The sequence below is a fragment of the Corylus avellana genome, chromosome 7 (assembly GCF_965113065.1).
Source record: "Corylus avellana chromosome 7, dhCorAvel1.hap1.2, whole genome shotgun sequence".
NCBI lineage: Eukaryota > Viridiplantae > Streptophyta > Magnoliopsida > Fagales > Betulaceae > Corylus > Corylus avellana.
The window spans coordinates 12,621,040-12,637,826 of NC_142496.1; the positions used below are offsets into that span (position 1 = coordinate 12,621,040).

At 39.8% G+C, this 16,787-nt stretch overlaps 1 protein-coding gene across 1 annotated transcript in view; it reads left to right on the top strand.

Moving 5' to 3' along the window:
* Positions 1-16,343, top strand: part of LOC148584475 (uncharacterized) — a gene marked incomplete at its 3' end in the record, with an annotated part of 29,676 nt that extends 13,333 nt beyond the window's left edge. Inside the window, exons 2-3 of the mRNA XM_088518470.1 lie at positions 14,823-15,362; positions 15,402-16,343. Coding sequence (XP_088374596.1) covers positions 14,823-15,362; positions 15,402-16,343 — 1,482 coding nt within the window. The remainder of the gene's footprint in view (positions 1-14,822; positions 15,363-15,401) is intronic.
* Positions 16,344-16,787: the final 444 nt, after the last annotated feature.

Sequence of the window (16,787 nt, forward strand, 5' to 3'; positions counted from 1 at the left end):
TCTTGAATGCAAAGAGGTCTATTTTAGGCTTAGGAAAGTCCTAAAAGCCCTATTAAACCTAGATAATTCGGAGATCTGTCTCCTAGTCAAAATAGAAGTCTGAAATCGGAATAGGATTCGTCCAGATTTGTGACCTTTTATTTCGGGACGATTTTGGCATAGTAACCATCCGAATTAGGAAAATCTTATTTCACAATGAATTGTAGTATTTTGAGTTATCTTTGTAATGCCGGTTGAATCACTTCAATCTGATATTTGAACAGAAAGTTATGATCAAAATACTGAGACATATGCAGAATCTGAATTTGAATCCAATCCGAAATCTTATCCAATCTGATCTTTAATCCACTTTGATGTTTAATCCGATTTAACCTTTTCTTGGATTTGGTTAGACTTGACCACATCATCTAGGTCTTCTCAAAGTATGCTTTCTTCACTTTGCATTTTTCCCTTTAAAGCTGTAGTTTTTCTTCAACGACCTACAAAACACTAAAAACACAAGACTAACACAAAATATTAAATAATGACACAGCTAAAGGATTAACTAATGTAAATAAAGGGGTCCAAATATGCAATATTTGGCACTTATCACCAGGTTTGGGTTCTCCGTTTCTGGCGACCTCGCTGGAGAAATGCTGATGGGTGTTTGGGCATGACGTGTACTGGATTGGTTGCTGTTGTAGTTGATGTTGCATTTTGGTTGCAGATTTTGGCAATTTCTAGAGGATCGTAGATGGCGGTGTGCGGGTACGCTAGTGGGATGTAGCTTGGAAGGTACAGTGGTTGAGATGTAGACGGCTTTTTGCTAGGACTCTCGTTGGTTCGATGTGGCGGATCCTTGGTTCCTTGTCAGCTATTTTTGTGGGCTGCACAGTGAATTTTCTCTAGCAGACAATTGGTTTGCTGGATAAAAGTGTGATGGATATGTTGATTTTTGGTAAGGTTGTTGATGTCTTCGGGCACCATTTGTGATTGTTCTGAAAAATGGAACTCATCAATGTTATCAGCTGAACAATCGTCACATTTGGCAATCAATGCATACAATTTGGCATTGTTTGCTTTCATTGTCTCACTATTTTTTTCCATCTTCTTCATCAAGACATCGCACATAGTTACGAGGTTACGAAGCTACTGCTCAAGCCGATCCAAGCTAGGATTCGCCATTGAGCAAGATCACGGCTTTGATACCAAGTGTCACATGAATACGTAATAGGGATAGAATTTAGGTTCTGAGGGAACCTAGACCTTTTAGATTCTGAGGAAACCCAAAAATCTTTTTTCAAACTCAAAGTTTGGGATTAATTTTCTGATTCCTATCAATTAAAATATCATCCTTTGAATAGGAACGTCACAACGACTTAGACTTGGAGTAGAAGTCCTACACTCATTTGGAGATAAACCCGTTGAAAGATAACTAATGCAATACTTCCTCGAAAATAAATAACTAGATAATTGAAATACTAATAGACGCATGTTTATCTCTAATCTAAAAATACTGATAACAAAATTAATCTAAATTAATCTTAAACGAAATCTAATTCATTAAATATAAGTCTACTTTAACCCTATTTTACATCCGTAACAATCCTTCCTCCTTAAGGAGATCATCTCCTCAAGGTCTAGAAATTATTTTCCTATAATGTTGAGATGTGGCCGATGACATGGCCATGAAGTAGGAGATATGGGCTAGGGTCTTGGAGCATTGAAATTAATCATCACATCACTCAAAATGAGACCATTTTTGTCTTTTGTAAGCTACGAATGCAAATTCATGGTGAATAAGTGGTTGGCAATAGTTAGCATGAAAAGAAAATTTACAGCTGGTCTTAGGATTAAAAAAGCACTGGAAAGAGGGGCATTTGAGGAAGACAAGCCTTTGGATGAAAGGAGACCCGTGATGGACCAACTTTTTTGTCTTGCCGCTGCTCTTGTTTTGTTATGTTCTTCATAGATTCTGCTTCCCACTAAATGGTCCTTGACATAACTTATTGCTCCTCTTGGTTGCAAAGTAGCATGGTCAACTTCCATCTCCATTTGTTCCCCATAAAGTGATAAGTGCTAAATTATTCATATTTTTAGCCCTTAATTTGCAGCATGTTTCAATCCTTTGGTTTTAGTTAATTAGGCCATTTTAATTCTTTTTTGTGTTTTTCATACTTTTGTAGGCTTTTGGAAGAAAATGAAGTAAATCTAGACGATTTGGCCTCAAAGAGAAAAGATGGAAAAAATTGGAGCTCCCTGACACTGCGATCGATCACAAGGTACCTACGATCTAGCGCAGTACCTGACAGGACACAGTACAAATCGGGCTAGGAGCGATCGATCGCATGACAGAAGAAGGATCGATCGCAGACCTGCGATTGAGCACACACAGGCTACGATCATTCGCCCCCGTGCGCAGGAGACACATCAAGTGGTGGCCAGAATATCCCTCTTTCCATATTAGGGTTTTCCAACCCCCAATTGTAATAGGTCTCAAAACCCTATGAAATCCCTAGGTTTACTACTTTGTCAAGGACCTCTAAAACCTATAAATAGACCCTTAAGCCTCTAAAATATATACTTTGTAAGGATAAGAAGAGGAGCTATTGAAGTTCAAGTCTCGGGTTTATTCTTTTCTTTTCTTTTCTTTTATGAAGATGTTTTACATCAATTTTATGTGTAGCTAATTTAATTAGTAGGGCTAGATTGAAGCCCTAATTATGCTTAGTTAATATTTCAATATTGGCGCCCTTGTAATGATCTTGTTGTGCTATTTAACTTGAGTAATGTCTACTTGCATGAATTCCTCATATGTGTGTGCCTGATCAACATATGCATGTGGTATGAACCAGTTAGTTAAATCAATTTGGATGGCCGAGTCTTGGGTTTAACATAAGTAACAAAAGAATCCACACCACGATTCTTGGGTTAATCAGCATGGGGAACCGGGAGTATATGCCATGCCCTAGGCCTCATGTGTTTGTCGATTTTCATAGAATATAAGCTTTCCTAAGGAACAACTTAGTATACATCATGCTAAATCCCTTAGAAAAGAAAAGAGTTAGAGTATACGCCACGCCTAACTCGTTGCTTAGGGAAATCTATAGCCTTAGGAGTATACGCCATGCCCTTAGGTTGACAAACATTAGATATGCATAACATGATCAAAGCATTGGCATATTGTTATATTAGCTAAATATAATTAGTGGTGGATATCAAAGCCCTACCTTTTATTATCATCACTTAACAATCAATCTTTGTTTTACTTAAGGAATTTATTTTTAAAAATAAATTCAGCAATCCTCATGGGAATGATCCTGTACTTGCACCATATACTACTATGTTGACCTTGTGCACTTGCAGGTAAAACGTACAATTATTTACCTATTAATTTAGGTAGATATTTTGCACATCAAGTTCTTGGTGCCGTTGCCAGGGATTGCGGCAAATTTTGTTTAAAATTATTTTCCTTTAGTTGTGTTATTTTAATTTTCAATTTTTAATTTAGTCGTTAGCAAAAAATCAAAAATATTTTTCGTTTTCCCCAATTTTTCTGTTTTCTGTTTCATGTTGCGGATTGGCATTCTGTGATTGAGATCAATCGTCAGCCAGGTGCGATCGAGCGCACTGCGATCGAACGCACCAACCTGTGATCGAGCGCAGTTCTAGGGAGCATCCGGACCAGCAGTACTGAAGTTGCCTAACTGAAGAAGTAATTTAGTTGATGCAAGGTCGTTGATCTCAAGACTTAACTGTTATTCCACTCGATCCTGAAATTGAGCGGACAATTCAACAATGACCTAGAGACAAAGAAGAAGAAGAAGAAATTGTGATGGAAGATTTGCAAGAGAATCCAATTGGGCCAAGACCATTAGAGGCAAATCCACCACGGGTGAGAAGACTAATGAAGCAGGCATACGTTCTAGCAAACCTCCATCAACCCTCATGCATAGCATATCAACCGGAGGTGGATGGCAGCTATTATATCTCTCCTCAAATCTTTAATGTTTTGACTCACTTCAGAGGCACAGCTACTGAGGATCCCAACTTGCATCTTAAGGAATTCTTTGATTTATGCAAGCTGCAGCATGTCCAAGGCCTAACTCCAGAGAGACTCAAGTTAGTCCTCTTTCCTTTTTCCTTGAAAGATAATGCTAAACTGTGGTACAATTCCTTGCCTGCAGATTCCATCCATACTTGGGAAGAATTAACCACCAAGTTTTCGAAGAGGTTTTTCCCAACCTAGAAGACAAAACAACTTAAAAGGGAACTTCAAATGTTCCAACAATGAGACGGAGATTTGTTCTTTGAGGCCTGGGATCACTTCAATTCCTTGCTTCTAAAGTGCCCACATCACAACATCCCTCAAGATGAGCAGGTACAAATTTTCTATGAAGGATTAGAAGATACTAACAAAGGGATGGTTGATTCAGCTTGTGGAGGAACACTTATGGAGAAGAGTAGTGAGGAAGCTGTGGAACTTTTTGAGACATTAAGTGAGCATTCACAGCAATTCTGCTCAAGAGGAAGGAGAGGAGTCAAAAGCAAGGGCATGTATGAAGTAAACATCAGTGGGGGATCAACCAATCAGTTGGCTGCTGTAGAAAAGAAATTGGATATGTTGTCAAGGCCATGACTGTTCAAAAAATCTCACCTCTGTAACAGGACACACCAATCCAGGTATGTGCTATCTGTTCCCATTTAGATCACACCACTGAGATGTGTCCTTTTGCAGCGCAAGAAGAGGTGAATTTTGTGGGACAAAACTATTATCCCCACAAGAACAACCCATACTCCAATACTTACAATCCAGGATGGCGCAATCATCCAAATTTCTCTTGGAGTAACAATCAAGGACAGCAGAAAGGGCCCCAACAAGCAAGCCAACCAACTCAAGAGTCAAAGATGAACCAACTGGACAATATGATACACAACCTGGTGACTTCACAACAGCAATTCACGGCTGATCAAAAACAATTCAATACAAAGACTGATCAAGCCATACAAAGACTAGAAGTGCAAATGGGTCAGATGGCAAAGGAGCTGAGTGAGAGGAAGCAAGGAAAATTTCTAGCTCAAACAATACCTAACCCAGGGAGTCACCAATAGCTAATGGTAGCCACAATTCTAAGAGGTCCTGCTCCTACAAGGGCACTTGAGCCAAATTCTGAAGGGCTCAAGTGCAGCTCTTCACACTAGGAGCATTACAGTCACAAGTAAATGCGTTTGAGCAGTCAAGAACCTCAAGCGAGAAGATGGAAAAAATTGGAGTTCCTTGACACTGCGATCAATCACAGGGTACTTGCGATCTAGCACAGTACCTAAGAGGACACAGTACAAATTGGGCCAGGAGCGATCGAGCACATGACAGAAGAAAGATCGATCGCACCCGTGCGCAGAAGACACATCAAGTGGTGGCCAGAATGTCCCTCTTTCCATATTAGGGTTTTCCAACTCCCAATTCTAATAGGTCTCAAAACCGTACTAAATCCCTAGGTTTACTACTTTGTCAAGGACTTCTAAAACCTATAAATAGACCCTTAAGCCTCTAGATTGTATACTTTGTAAGGAGAAGAAGAGGAGCTCTTGAAGTTCAAGTCTCGGGTTTATTCTTTTCTTTTCTCTTATGAAGATGTTTTACATCAATTTTATGTGTAGCTCATTTAATTAGTAGGGCTAGATTGAAGCCCTAATTATGCTTAGTTACTATTTCCTTATTGACGTCCTTGTGATGATCTTGTTGTGCTATTTAACTTGACTAATGCCTACTTGCATGAATTCCTCATATGTGTGTACTTGATCAACATATGCATGTGGTATGGACTAGTTAGTTAAATCAATTTGGATGGCCCAGTCCTGGGTTTAACATAAGTAACAAAAGAATCCACACCGTGATTCTTGGGTTAATCAACATGGGGAACCGGGAGTATATGCCATGCCCTAGGCCTCATGTGTTTGTCGATTTTCATAGAATATATGCTTTTTTAAGGAACAACTTGGTATACATCTTGCTAAATACCTTAGAAAAGAAAAGAGTTAGAGTACACGCCACACCTAACTCGTTGCTTAGGGAAATCTATAACCTTAGGAGTATACGCCATGCCCTTAGGTTGACAAACATTAGATATGCATAATATGATTAAAGCATTGGCATAGTGTTATATTAGCTAAATATAATTAGTGGTGGATATTAAAGCCCCACATTTTATTTTCATCACTTAAACAATCAATCTTTGTTTTACTTAAGGAATTTATTTTTAAACATAAATTTAGCAATCCTCGTGGGAATGATCCTATACTTGCACCATATATTACTATGTTGACCTTGTGCACTTGCAGGTAAAATGTAGAATTATTTACCCATTAATTTGGGTAGATATTTTGCACATCATAAAGTGATCACAGCACTTCACATGCTTGTTTCGGGGCTTGTCCAGGTAAGGGTTCTCCGTTTTCGGTGGCTTGCTGGGGAAACGCTAATGGGATATTGGACGTGGCGTGTACAAGATTGGCGGCAATGGTGGTTGATGGTGCGTTTTGGGGTCTAACTTTGGCGATTTCTAGTGGATCGTAGATGGCGATGTGGCGGTTCCCTAGTGGTACGTGCCTTGGAAGGTGCAGTGGCTGAGATGCAGACAGCTTTGTGCTGGGACTCTCATTGGTCCGATGTGGCAGGTCCCTAGTTCTTCGTTGGGCATTTTTGTGGGCCGCACAACGAATTTTCTCTAGCAGACAATTGGTTTGCTGGATAGGAGCATGATGGAGATATCAATTTTTGGTAAGGTTGTTGACATCTTCGGGCACCATTTGTGATTGTTCAGAAAAATGGAACTCATCAATGTTATCAGCTGAACAATCGTCGCATTTGGCAATCAATGCATACAATTTGGCGTTGTTTTCTTTCATCGTCTCATTATTTTTTTCCATCCTCTTCATCAAGACTTCGCATATAGTTACGAGGTTGCAAAGCTGTTGCTCAAGCCGATCCAAGATTGGATTTGCCATTGTGCAAGATCACTACTTTGACACCTAATAAGTGCTAAAATATTCATATTTTTAGCCCTTAACTTGCATGTTCTATTCCTTTGGTTTTACTTAATTAGGCCATTTTAATTCCTTTTTGTGTTTTTCATACTTTTACAGGCTTTTAGAAGAAAAAGAAGTCAAACTAGGTAATTTGAGCTCAATACAGGAAATGAAGACAATTGGAGCTCCCTAGTTCTACGATCAATCGCAGGGTACCTGCGATCGAGCGCAATACCCGAGAGGACATAGTAGCAAATAGGCCAGGAGCGATCGAGCGCACACGGGCTGTGATCGAGCGCACCCGTGCGCAGGAGACTTATCAAGTGGCGGCTGGATTGACAATATTTCCATATTAGGGTTTTCCAATTCCAATTTGTAATAGGTTTCAAAACCCTACGAATTCCCTAGGTTTACTACTTTGTATAGGACTTCTAAAGCCTATAAATCGACCTTGAGCCTCTAGAATAAGGGAACTGAAAAAGGAGAAGAAGAGGAGCTCTTCAAGTTCAAGTCACGGGTTTATTCTTTTATTTTCTTTTCCTTTATTTTATGAAGATGTTTAACATCAACTTTATGTGTAGCTAATTTCCTTAGTAGGGCTAGATTGAAGCCCTAATTATGTTAAATTAATATTTCAATATTGGCTCCTTGTGATGATCTTGTTGTGCTATTTAACTTGATTAATACCTGCTTGCATGAATTCCTCATATGTGTGTGCCTGATCAACATGTGCATGTGGTATGAACTAGTTAGTTAGATCAATTTTGATGACTGCGTCCTAGGTTTAACTTAAGTAACAAAAGAATCCACACCGCGATTCTTGGGTTAATCAACATGGGGAACCGGGAGTATACACCCATGCCCTAGGCCGCATGTGTTTGTCGATTTCCATAGAACATATGCTTTTCTAAATAACAACTTAGTATATACCGTGTTAAATCCTTTAGGAAAGAAAAGAGTTAGAGTATACACCCATGCCTAACTCGTTGCTTAGGGAAATCTATAGCTTAAGGAGTATACACCCATGCTCTTAGGTTGGCCAACATTAGATATGCATAACATGATCAAAGCATTGGCATATTGTCATATTAATTGAATATAATTAGTGGTGGATATTAAAGCTCTACTCTTTTTATTATTATCAATTCAATCTCTAATTTACTTAATTAAATTATTTTTAAAACGGAAATTCAGCAATCCTCGTGGGAATGATCCTGTACTTGCACCATATACTACTATGTTGACCTTGTGCACTTGCAGGTAAAACGTACAAATATTTACCTATTAATTTAGGTAGATTTTTGCACAACAATTTTTTGGCCCCGTTGCCGGGGATTGTTTGATTTTGTTTGGAATTATTGTCCTTGGTTTGTTTTTGTTTTAAATTTTTCTGTTTTTTTAGTTTTTTCCGTAGTTCCTGTTTTGCCTCTGGAGGTGCGATCGATCGCCCAACCAGGGCAATCGAGCGCACCAGTATGATCGAGCGCACTCACGGTGAGATCGATTGCACATCCAGAGAGCAGCACAGTTACTGCACTAATTATAGATCTGATTTTTTTTTTTTTTTGTTTCTTGTAGGGTCATTCAAGTCTGTACATTAGTAAGTTTTTATTTTTAATTTTGTTTTCATTTCCTTTTTAATTTTAACTTCTTTTTGTTATTTCACATATGTGGGGAGGCATTTCGACACCCCATGGACAGTGTTCTTTATGCCACGACCCTTATCACCATGTTAGAGAATGTCCTTCAATAAGACAAATTCCTAACAAAATTTTTGGGCATAAGAACACATCGATCTCTAGACCGGGGAACGACAACTCTCTTGATTCTTGCAACCCAACCTGGAGCCAATAGTCAAATTTCCCATGGCAAGCTCAAGCTCTTAAAAATCATGCATGTTCCTCTCAATCGGATTCACCACTACAAGATCAGATGGCTGCCATAGAGAAGAAGTTGGATATGATTGTCAAGGCCATGACTGCCCAGAAAATCTCACCTCTGCAATGGGACACACCAAACTAGGAAAGCAACCTTCAACAAGCAGTCCAACCAGCTCAAGAGCCAGAGAAGGATGACCTGAAGGATCTTGTACGACAATTCATGACCTCACAACAGCAATTCACGGCTGATCAACAAGTAGTCCAACCAGCTTAAGAGCCAGAGAAGGATGGCCTGAACGATCTTGTACGACAATTCATGACCTCACAACAGCAATTCATGGCTGATCAAAAACAATTCAATACAAAGACTGATCAAGCCATTCAAAGACTGGAAGTACAAATGGGAAAATTGGCCAGGGAGCTGAGTGCATCTCCCATCAATTTGCCTTACCAATACCAAGAAGTAGAATGTCAAGGGCAGTAGATGAAACACCCCAATGAACAATACGTGGAGGAAGAGTGCACCTCCTATCATGAGCAAGCTGTCACATTGAGGAGTGAAGAGGTGACTGAAAATCAAGTGGAAGAGGAGAAGGAAGAGCAAGCCGAAGATCCACAAGAGCCATATCAGGAAAAAGAAAAGAGCACTGAGATTTTTTCACCATTAGCTCTCATTCCTGAAACACCAAGAGGCCAAGAGAGCAGTCTGTTAGAGCTACCACATGAGAGAATTGAGGACATCAAGATCGAAAAGCTCCCTGAGTTTTCTTCCTACTTTATTCTAGTGCATGATTCCCCACCAGATGAGCAACTGTATGAGAAAACTCAGAGTGGTCTTCCCAATCTAGAAACACTCAGAAGCATCGTGCAGCAGAAAAGATTCATTCCCTTTGGTGCAAGAGAAGGAAAGATTGGTGCTTCAAGTTTAAAGTACCACAGTCTGGCTGAAGACGTTAAACTTAGCGCTCATGGGAGGCACCCCATAGCATATCCTTTTACTTTATGTTTGTTTTATTTTATTTGATTTATATTTTGTTGTGATAGTATTTTTTGTGTCGTTTCTTTTCTATTCTGTTACTGCGATCGATCACACCACACATGCGATCGAGTGCAGGTCTCCATATGTGAGATTACCGCACTCTGTTAGTGCGATCAAACGCACAACATGTGCGATCGAGCGCACTTGGCAGCATTCCATAGTTATTGTTTATTTTGTTTTCTTCAATTTTTATTTCATGTTCGTTTTGTTCCTTTTTACATGTTTCTATGTTATCTTCTTTTGCAGGGACAAAGTGTGCTTCAATTCAAGTTTAGGGGTATGGGCACACATGTTGTTTACACACTCCTTGTCCCAATTTCATGTTATTTGTTTGTTTATTTGAAAAAAAAAAAAAAAAAAAAAAAAGTAGAAATTTTATGCATGTTCATGTTTGCTCTAAAAATTTTAAGTTGATCTAAAAGATTTGTGGCTTGAATTCATCAGTAAGCTTAAAATTTTGAACACATGATCTAATGAGTGAATTTGTTAGTTTGGTTACTTGTAGCTGACAGTTGAAAAATCACATGATTGATCTGAGCACTCAAGCACATTAGCACATAATTTCTAAGGAATGACATGAGGTCTAATATGTGTGTTTTTGCATCTTGGATGAAATTGGATAACTTATTAGATGACACTATGGCATATATAGTAGTGAAAAAAAAAAAGAAAAAAAAGAAAAGAAAAGAGAGAGATATGAAATAAATGATCATTAATGGCTTTTCACTGAGTAACTGGACCTCTTGCCTCAAAGCATTGGGTGTTCACGTCAAAAGGTGAAAAATTTGGATTTGATCAATGTCATGGTTAGTTGGTTTTGTAGCCTTTTTGACTCGAGTTAGTAGGTCCTTAGCGGTGTCTCTACACCTAATGCCCTAAAACCACTTGGTATGGGAGTCATTGACTTAACACTCGCTACAAGGGTCAAATAGAAAGCTTAAGGGAACCAACATTGCACAACCTGACCAAAAAAAAAAAAAAAAAAGAGAAAAAAAAAAAAAGAAAAAGAAAAATGCCAGTGTGTCATTCTAATACGAACTTTAGTGAATTCTGAGATATGGAGACATTGCATATTGGAATGATTTGGAAGCCTCATAATTTTGTACTAGTTCACTGATAAGTGCTAAAATATTTATATTTTCAGCCCTTAACTTGCATGTTTTAATCCTTTGGTTTTGGTTAATTAGGACATTTTACTGCCTTTTTGTATTTTCTTTGTTTTATAGGCTTTTGGAAGAAAAGAAAGCATTTCTGGAAAAATTCCAAGCTTAAAGGGGCAAATTGGGAAGACCTAGAGGATATGGTTAAACTTAACCAATCATGGTTAAAGTTTAATCAAATAAAGGAAAGGATTAATTCGGAATTTCTCAATTTGAAGTCAAATCGGATTGGATGCAAAATTGGATTCTGAATACGTCTCGGTATTTTGACCATAACTTTCATCTCAGATATCCGATTGAGGTGATTCAAGCGGCATTGGAAAGCTAACTCAAACTACTACAATTTATTGTGAAATAGCATTTTCCCAATTCGGAGCGTCGCAAGGCCAAAATCATGCCGCAAGATAGGACCGCAATTCTGGGCGAATCCTATTCCGATTTGGGCTTAGGTTTTCTTTATCCTAATTGGGCTTGGACTTAAATCTCCGAAATTCTTAAGATTACTAGGGCTTCTAGGGCTCTCCTATGCCATATAAATAGACCTCTAAGCCTCACAATTGGAGGAGGCTGTTTTAAGTTGAATTACGACGTATTGCCGTGGGGAAGCTTTTGCTTTGTTTTCCATTGTAAGTTTTATTCTTTCGATGATGACAATTCAATTGGTGATTATTTTTGTTATCATGAGAGGCTAAATCTTTCAACTAAGGTTGAAGATGAAGCTTCGTCATTGACAAACTCATGTATTCTCGTATTTTGTTTATACAATTTTGACTTCGAATAAGGATGTTGTAGATTTTCATTCAATTGCTTGATTTATATCTTTTAATTGAATGTGATGAACTATTATGTGTTGGAGTTGGATATTTGATGTGTTTCATCCTTCGGATACATCAAATCATTCGATTGAAATCGGATATCCGTTGTGATTCGTTAACCAAACGGATACATAGGATGATTTAATTTCGAATCGGATATTTGTTGTGATTTGTAAAAATGGGTGGATTCATTGAATGATTTAAACTTGATATTTGTAAAACATCGAATATAGTTTTTCGATTGTAGGAACAAATACGAGAATATAGAGTTAAGATTTGGCGAAGTGAATTCTAAAACCTTAGTGTTCTTTACCATTTTATTTCATTATTTTCTTTAGTTTATGTTTTATTTTGCACGACAAAAATCACAAAATTCGGAACTAGGTTAAAATAGAGTTGGTTTAAATAGAAATTGGTTTACACAACAGAAATCCCTGTGGATCGACCTCGCACTTGCACACACGCTATATTGCACACGACTCGTGCACTTGCGAGTACAATTAAATTTGTACATCAAATTTTGGCGCCGTTGCCGGGGATTTGTTTGTTTGTGAAATTGATTTTTATTTGAATTGGTTTTATTTTTCTACTAGTTGTTTTATTTTTACAATTTTATTTTATTGTATTTGTATTTGTTGTTGTTTCTGCCATTCTGATCTAAAAAAAAAAAAAAAAAAAAAAAAGGAAGAAAAAAAGAAAAAGAAAAAGGGGTTTGTTGTTTCTGTTTTTCTTGCTGCAGTTTCAGAGAATTGTAGTTTCTGTCAGTACGATCGATCGCACTCCATCTGCGATCAAGCGCACTCGAGTCTTTTCGGTGAGCAGCCTGCGTGCCTGCGCCTGATCCATTCTGCAAGTACGCACGAGCACACAGCGAACGCACACCTGCGATCGAGTGCATCACCAGAAGCAGCTAAGCACAATTTTTTTGTTGTTGTTTTGAAATTTCTTTTGTATATTGTTGTTGAATAGTTAGTTCTATTTTTTTGTTTGGTTGTTTGTGTTCTTTCTGTGATTATTCATTGTTGTTTAATCAGTTTATTTGAACACTCGAGATTGGTGTATGCTTGGTCGGAGATCCCTAAACTTAGATTTGACACCTTTAGATCCCGACATTGATAGAACTCTTAGGAGAACTCGGAGAGCACCTGTTGAGAGTGAGGATAGAGGTGAAATGGGAGACCAACAAGATAACATAGAGGAACCTAGGGTTGAGCATGAGGATGCTAGAGCTGGAAATCCCGAGCAAGCTAGAGCTTGGAATGTGGACTTCACTACGTCACTTAGGGAGTTGTTCGCACCTGTGGACTTCACTACATCCCATTCGTGTATAGTGTTGCCACCAACCAATGCTACTCATTTTGATTTGAAACCTCATGTCATCCAACTCCTACCATCGTTCCATGGTATAGAACTTGAAAATCCTTATAGTCATGTAAAGAAATTCAAGGACATATGCGCCACTTTCAAATTTCAAAATTTCTCCGAAGAGTCTGTTCATCTCAGACTATTTCCTTTCTCTCTACAAGACAAAGCTAGGGCATGGTTGGACTCCAACACGCCCGGATCCATTACATCTTGGGAAAGCTTGTTAAGCAAGTTCTATAACAAGTATTTCCCAATGTCAAAGGTCAATGAATGCAGAAAGGAAATAAGCTCCTTCACTCAAGAGGAGGATGAGAAATTTTCAGAGTGTTGGGAAAGGTTTAAGGAGTTGTTGATAAGATGCCCCCCACATGGATATGAGAAGTGGAGACTCGTTCAATTTTTCTACCAAGGATTGATCCAATCCAACCGTAGTATGATCGAGTCAATGAATGGGGGAGCATTCTTAAGTTTGACAGGGGATGCAGCATATAAGGCATTAGACAAGTTGTCCGACAGCTCACAGCAGTGGGATTTTTCGAGTTGTCGGGATAAATCTGCCCGTATTCCCAAGAAAGGTGGCATCTATGAGGTTAAGGAGGACACTGATTTGAGGATAAAGATAGATGCTCTGACCAAGAAGGTTGAAGCCCTTGCAGTGGGTCAATCCGTAAATGCCGCGAACACTTTCAATGTTGATGGCTGTTCAATCTGTGCTAATCCTATGCACTTAGCACAGAATTGTCCATTTTCACCGGCTTTTGCCGAGTGCGCCATGGAACAAGTGAACGCCTTTAATGACTTTAGGAAGCAAGCAAGCGGACCATACTCAGAGACATACAATCCAGGGTGGCGGAACCACCCTAATTTCTCATGGAAGCAGAGCCAACCAATGAATCAAGGATTTCCCTCACAGAATCATGGTCGTTCAACTCAACCAGTGCAACATCCTGCATCTTCGTCACAATCATCGCTGGAGGAAACGATGAAGGCATTCATACAATCGAATAGCCAGACCATACAAGAGCTCAAAAACTCTACCATGGCAAATACCCAAGCAATAGATGAAGTAAAGAATGCCACCATGGTTAACACCCAAGCAATTGCGAAGATGGAGAGTCAGATTGGACAGATAGCCAATCACTTGGGTGAGAGAGAAAAAGGGAAATTGCCCAGTCAGCCCGTGCCCAACCCAAAAGGTCAATATATGGTTGGGAATTCCTCAAATCCTGCACACGGACAAGAACATGTGCAAGCAATTGTCACTCTGAGGTCAGGAAGACAAGTGGACAATCAGGTGGCTGAGAAAGAAGAAGACCCTGCAGGGCAAGAAAAGGAAAAGAGTGGCAACAAAGAGAAGAGAGATGCCGAGCCATCTACAGCCACACCCATTATTGAGGACCCTCCTAGGTCATTTATGCCGAAAGCACCTTACCCTGAAAGGTTGCAAGCCCCCAAGAAAGGAGGGAAGTTTGAGGACATTCTAGAAGTGTTCAAGCAAGTCCAAATCAATATTCCATTTTTGGACGCCATCCAACAAGTGCCTTCTTATGCGAAGTTCTTGAAGGATTTGATCACAGTTAAGAGAAGAACAAATGTCCCAAAGAAAGCATTTCTGACCGAGCAAGTTAGCTCCATCCTTCAGTGCAAGTTGCCCATTAAGTATAAGGACCCTGGGTGTCCTACCATCTCTTGCACGATAGGAGTCAGTCGAATTGAGAAGGCTCTTTTAGATCTTGGGGCGAGCGTGAATCTCCTACCCTATTCAGTTTACCTACAATTAGGGTTAGGGGAACTGAAGCCCACGTCCATGACACTTCAATTGGCTGATAGGTCAGTTAAGATACCACGGGGAATCATTGAGGATGTTTTGATCAAGGTGGATAAGTTTTACTTCCCCGTGGACTTCATTGTGCTAGACACAGAGCCGGTCAAGAATGTTGGCATTCAAATACCGATGATTCTAGGGCGACCATTCTTAGCTACGGCTAACGCCCTGATTAATTGTAGGACAGGGGTGATGAAGATTTCCTTCGGAAATATGACAGTGGAGCTGAATATCTTTGATATCAGCAAACAACCATTGGAGTATGATGAAGTCAGAAATGTATGCTTGATAGAGGAGATTATGGAAGAGACAGTGAATGAATCAAGCATAGAAGACCCCTTGGAGGCATGCTTTGCTCAGTTCGGAGAGGATTTAGATTTGGACAAGTTGCTTGAGCAAGCAGATGCAATTTTGGAGACTGCTCCTCTGGTGAGCAGTGAGACGGAGGAGACAACAACACTTGATCCCCCAAAGAAGGAACTTAAGCCTCTACCGGATAACCTTAAGTATAAGTTCCTAGGTCCAGCAGATTCTTTGTCTCTGATTATAGCTTCGGATTTGGTTGATGCTCAAGAGGAAAAATTGCTAGAGGTGTTAAGACAGCACAAGGAAGCTATTGGTTGGACCATTGAGGATATCAAGGGGATCAGTCCCTCGGTGGTGATGCACAAGATACATTTAGAGGAGAATGCCAAGCCATCGAGGGAGCCACAGAGAAGGTTAAACCCAACTATGCAAGAGGTTGTGAGGGCTGAAGTGATTAAGTTGTTGGATGCAGGGATCATTTATCCAATCTCGAATAGCAAGTGGGTAAGCCCAATTCATGTTGTGCCAAAGCGGGCTGGATTGACGGTAGTAAAGAACAAGGATGATGAGTTGGTCCCAACTCGTATTCAGTCCGGATGGAGAGTTTGCATAGACTACCGCAAGCTAAATGCCGCCACAAGGAAGGATCATTTTCCACTCCCATTCATTGATCAGATGGTGGAACGTTTGGCTGGGCATGCATACTATTGCTTCTTGGATGGTTATTCTGGATATAACCAGGTCCCTGTGGACCCCGAAGATCAGGAGAAGACGACATTTACCTGTCCTTTTGGGACTTTCGCCTACCGTCGCATGCCCTTTGGGTTATGCAACGCACCCGCTACTTTTCAGCGGTGCATGATTAGTATTTTTTCTGACATGGTAGAGCGTTTCTTAGAGATTTTCATGGACGATTTCTCTGTCTTTGGTTCATCCTTTGATGAGTGTTTGCACCGCCTGACTTTGGTATTAGTACGGTGCAAGGAGAAGAACCTGGTGCTCAATTGGGAGAAGTGCCATTTTATGGTCAAGCAAGGTATTGTATTGGGGCACGTCATATCTCAGAGGGGGATTGAGGTTGATAAAGCGAAGGTGGATTTGATTTCCAACCTTTCACCCCCACGTACAGTGAAGGAGGTTCGCTCTTTTCTGGGCCATGCAGGATTCTACAGGTGGTTTATCCAAGACTTTAGCAAGATTGCCAGGCCTTTGTGCAAGTTGTTGGTGAAGGATGCCCCATTTGTATTTGATGAGGATTGCCAGAGAGCATTTGGGGACCTTAAGAGCATTCTGACGTCCACACCCATTATTCAGCCACCCAATTGGGGTGTACCTTTTGAGATCATGTGTGACGCATCGGATTATGCCGTTGGAGCTGTTTTGGGGCAG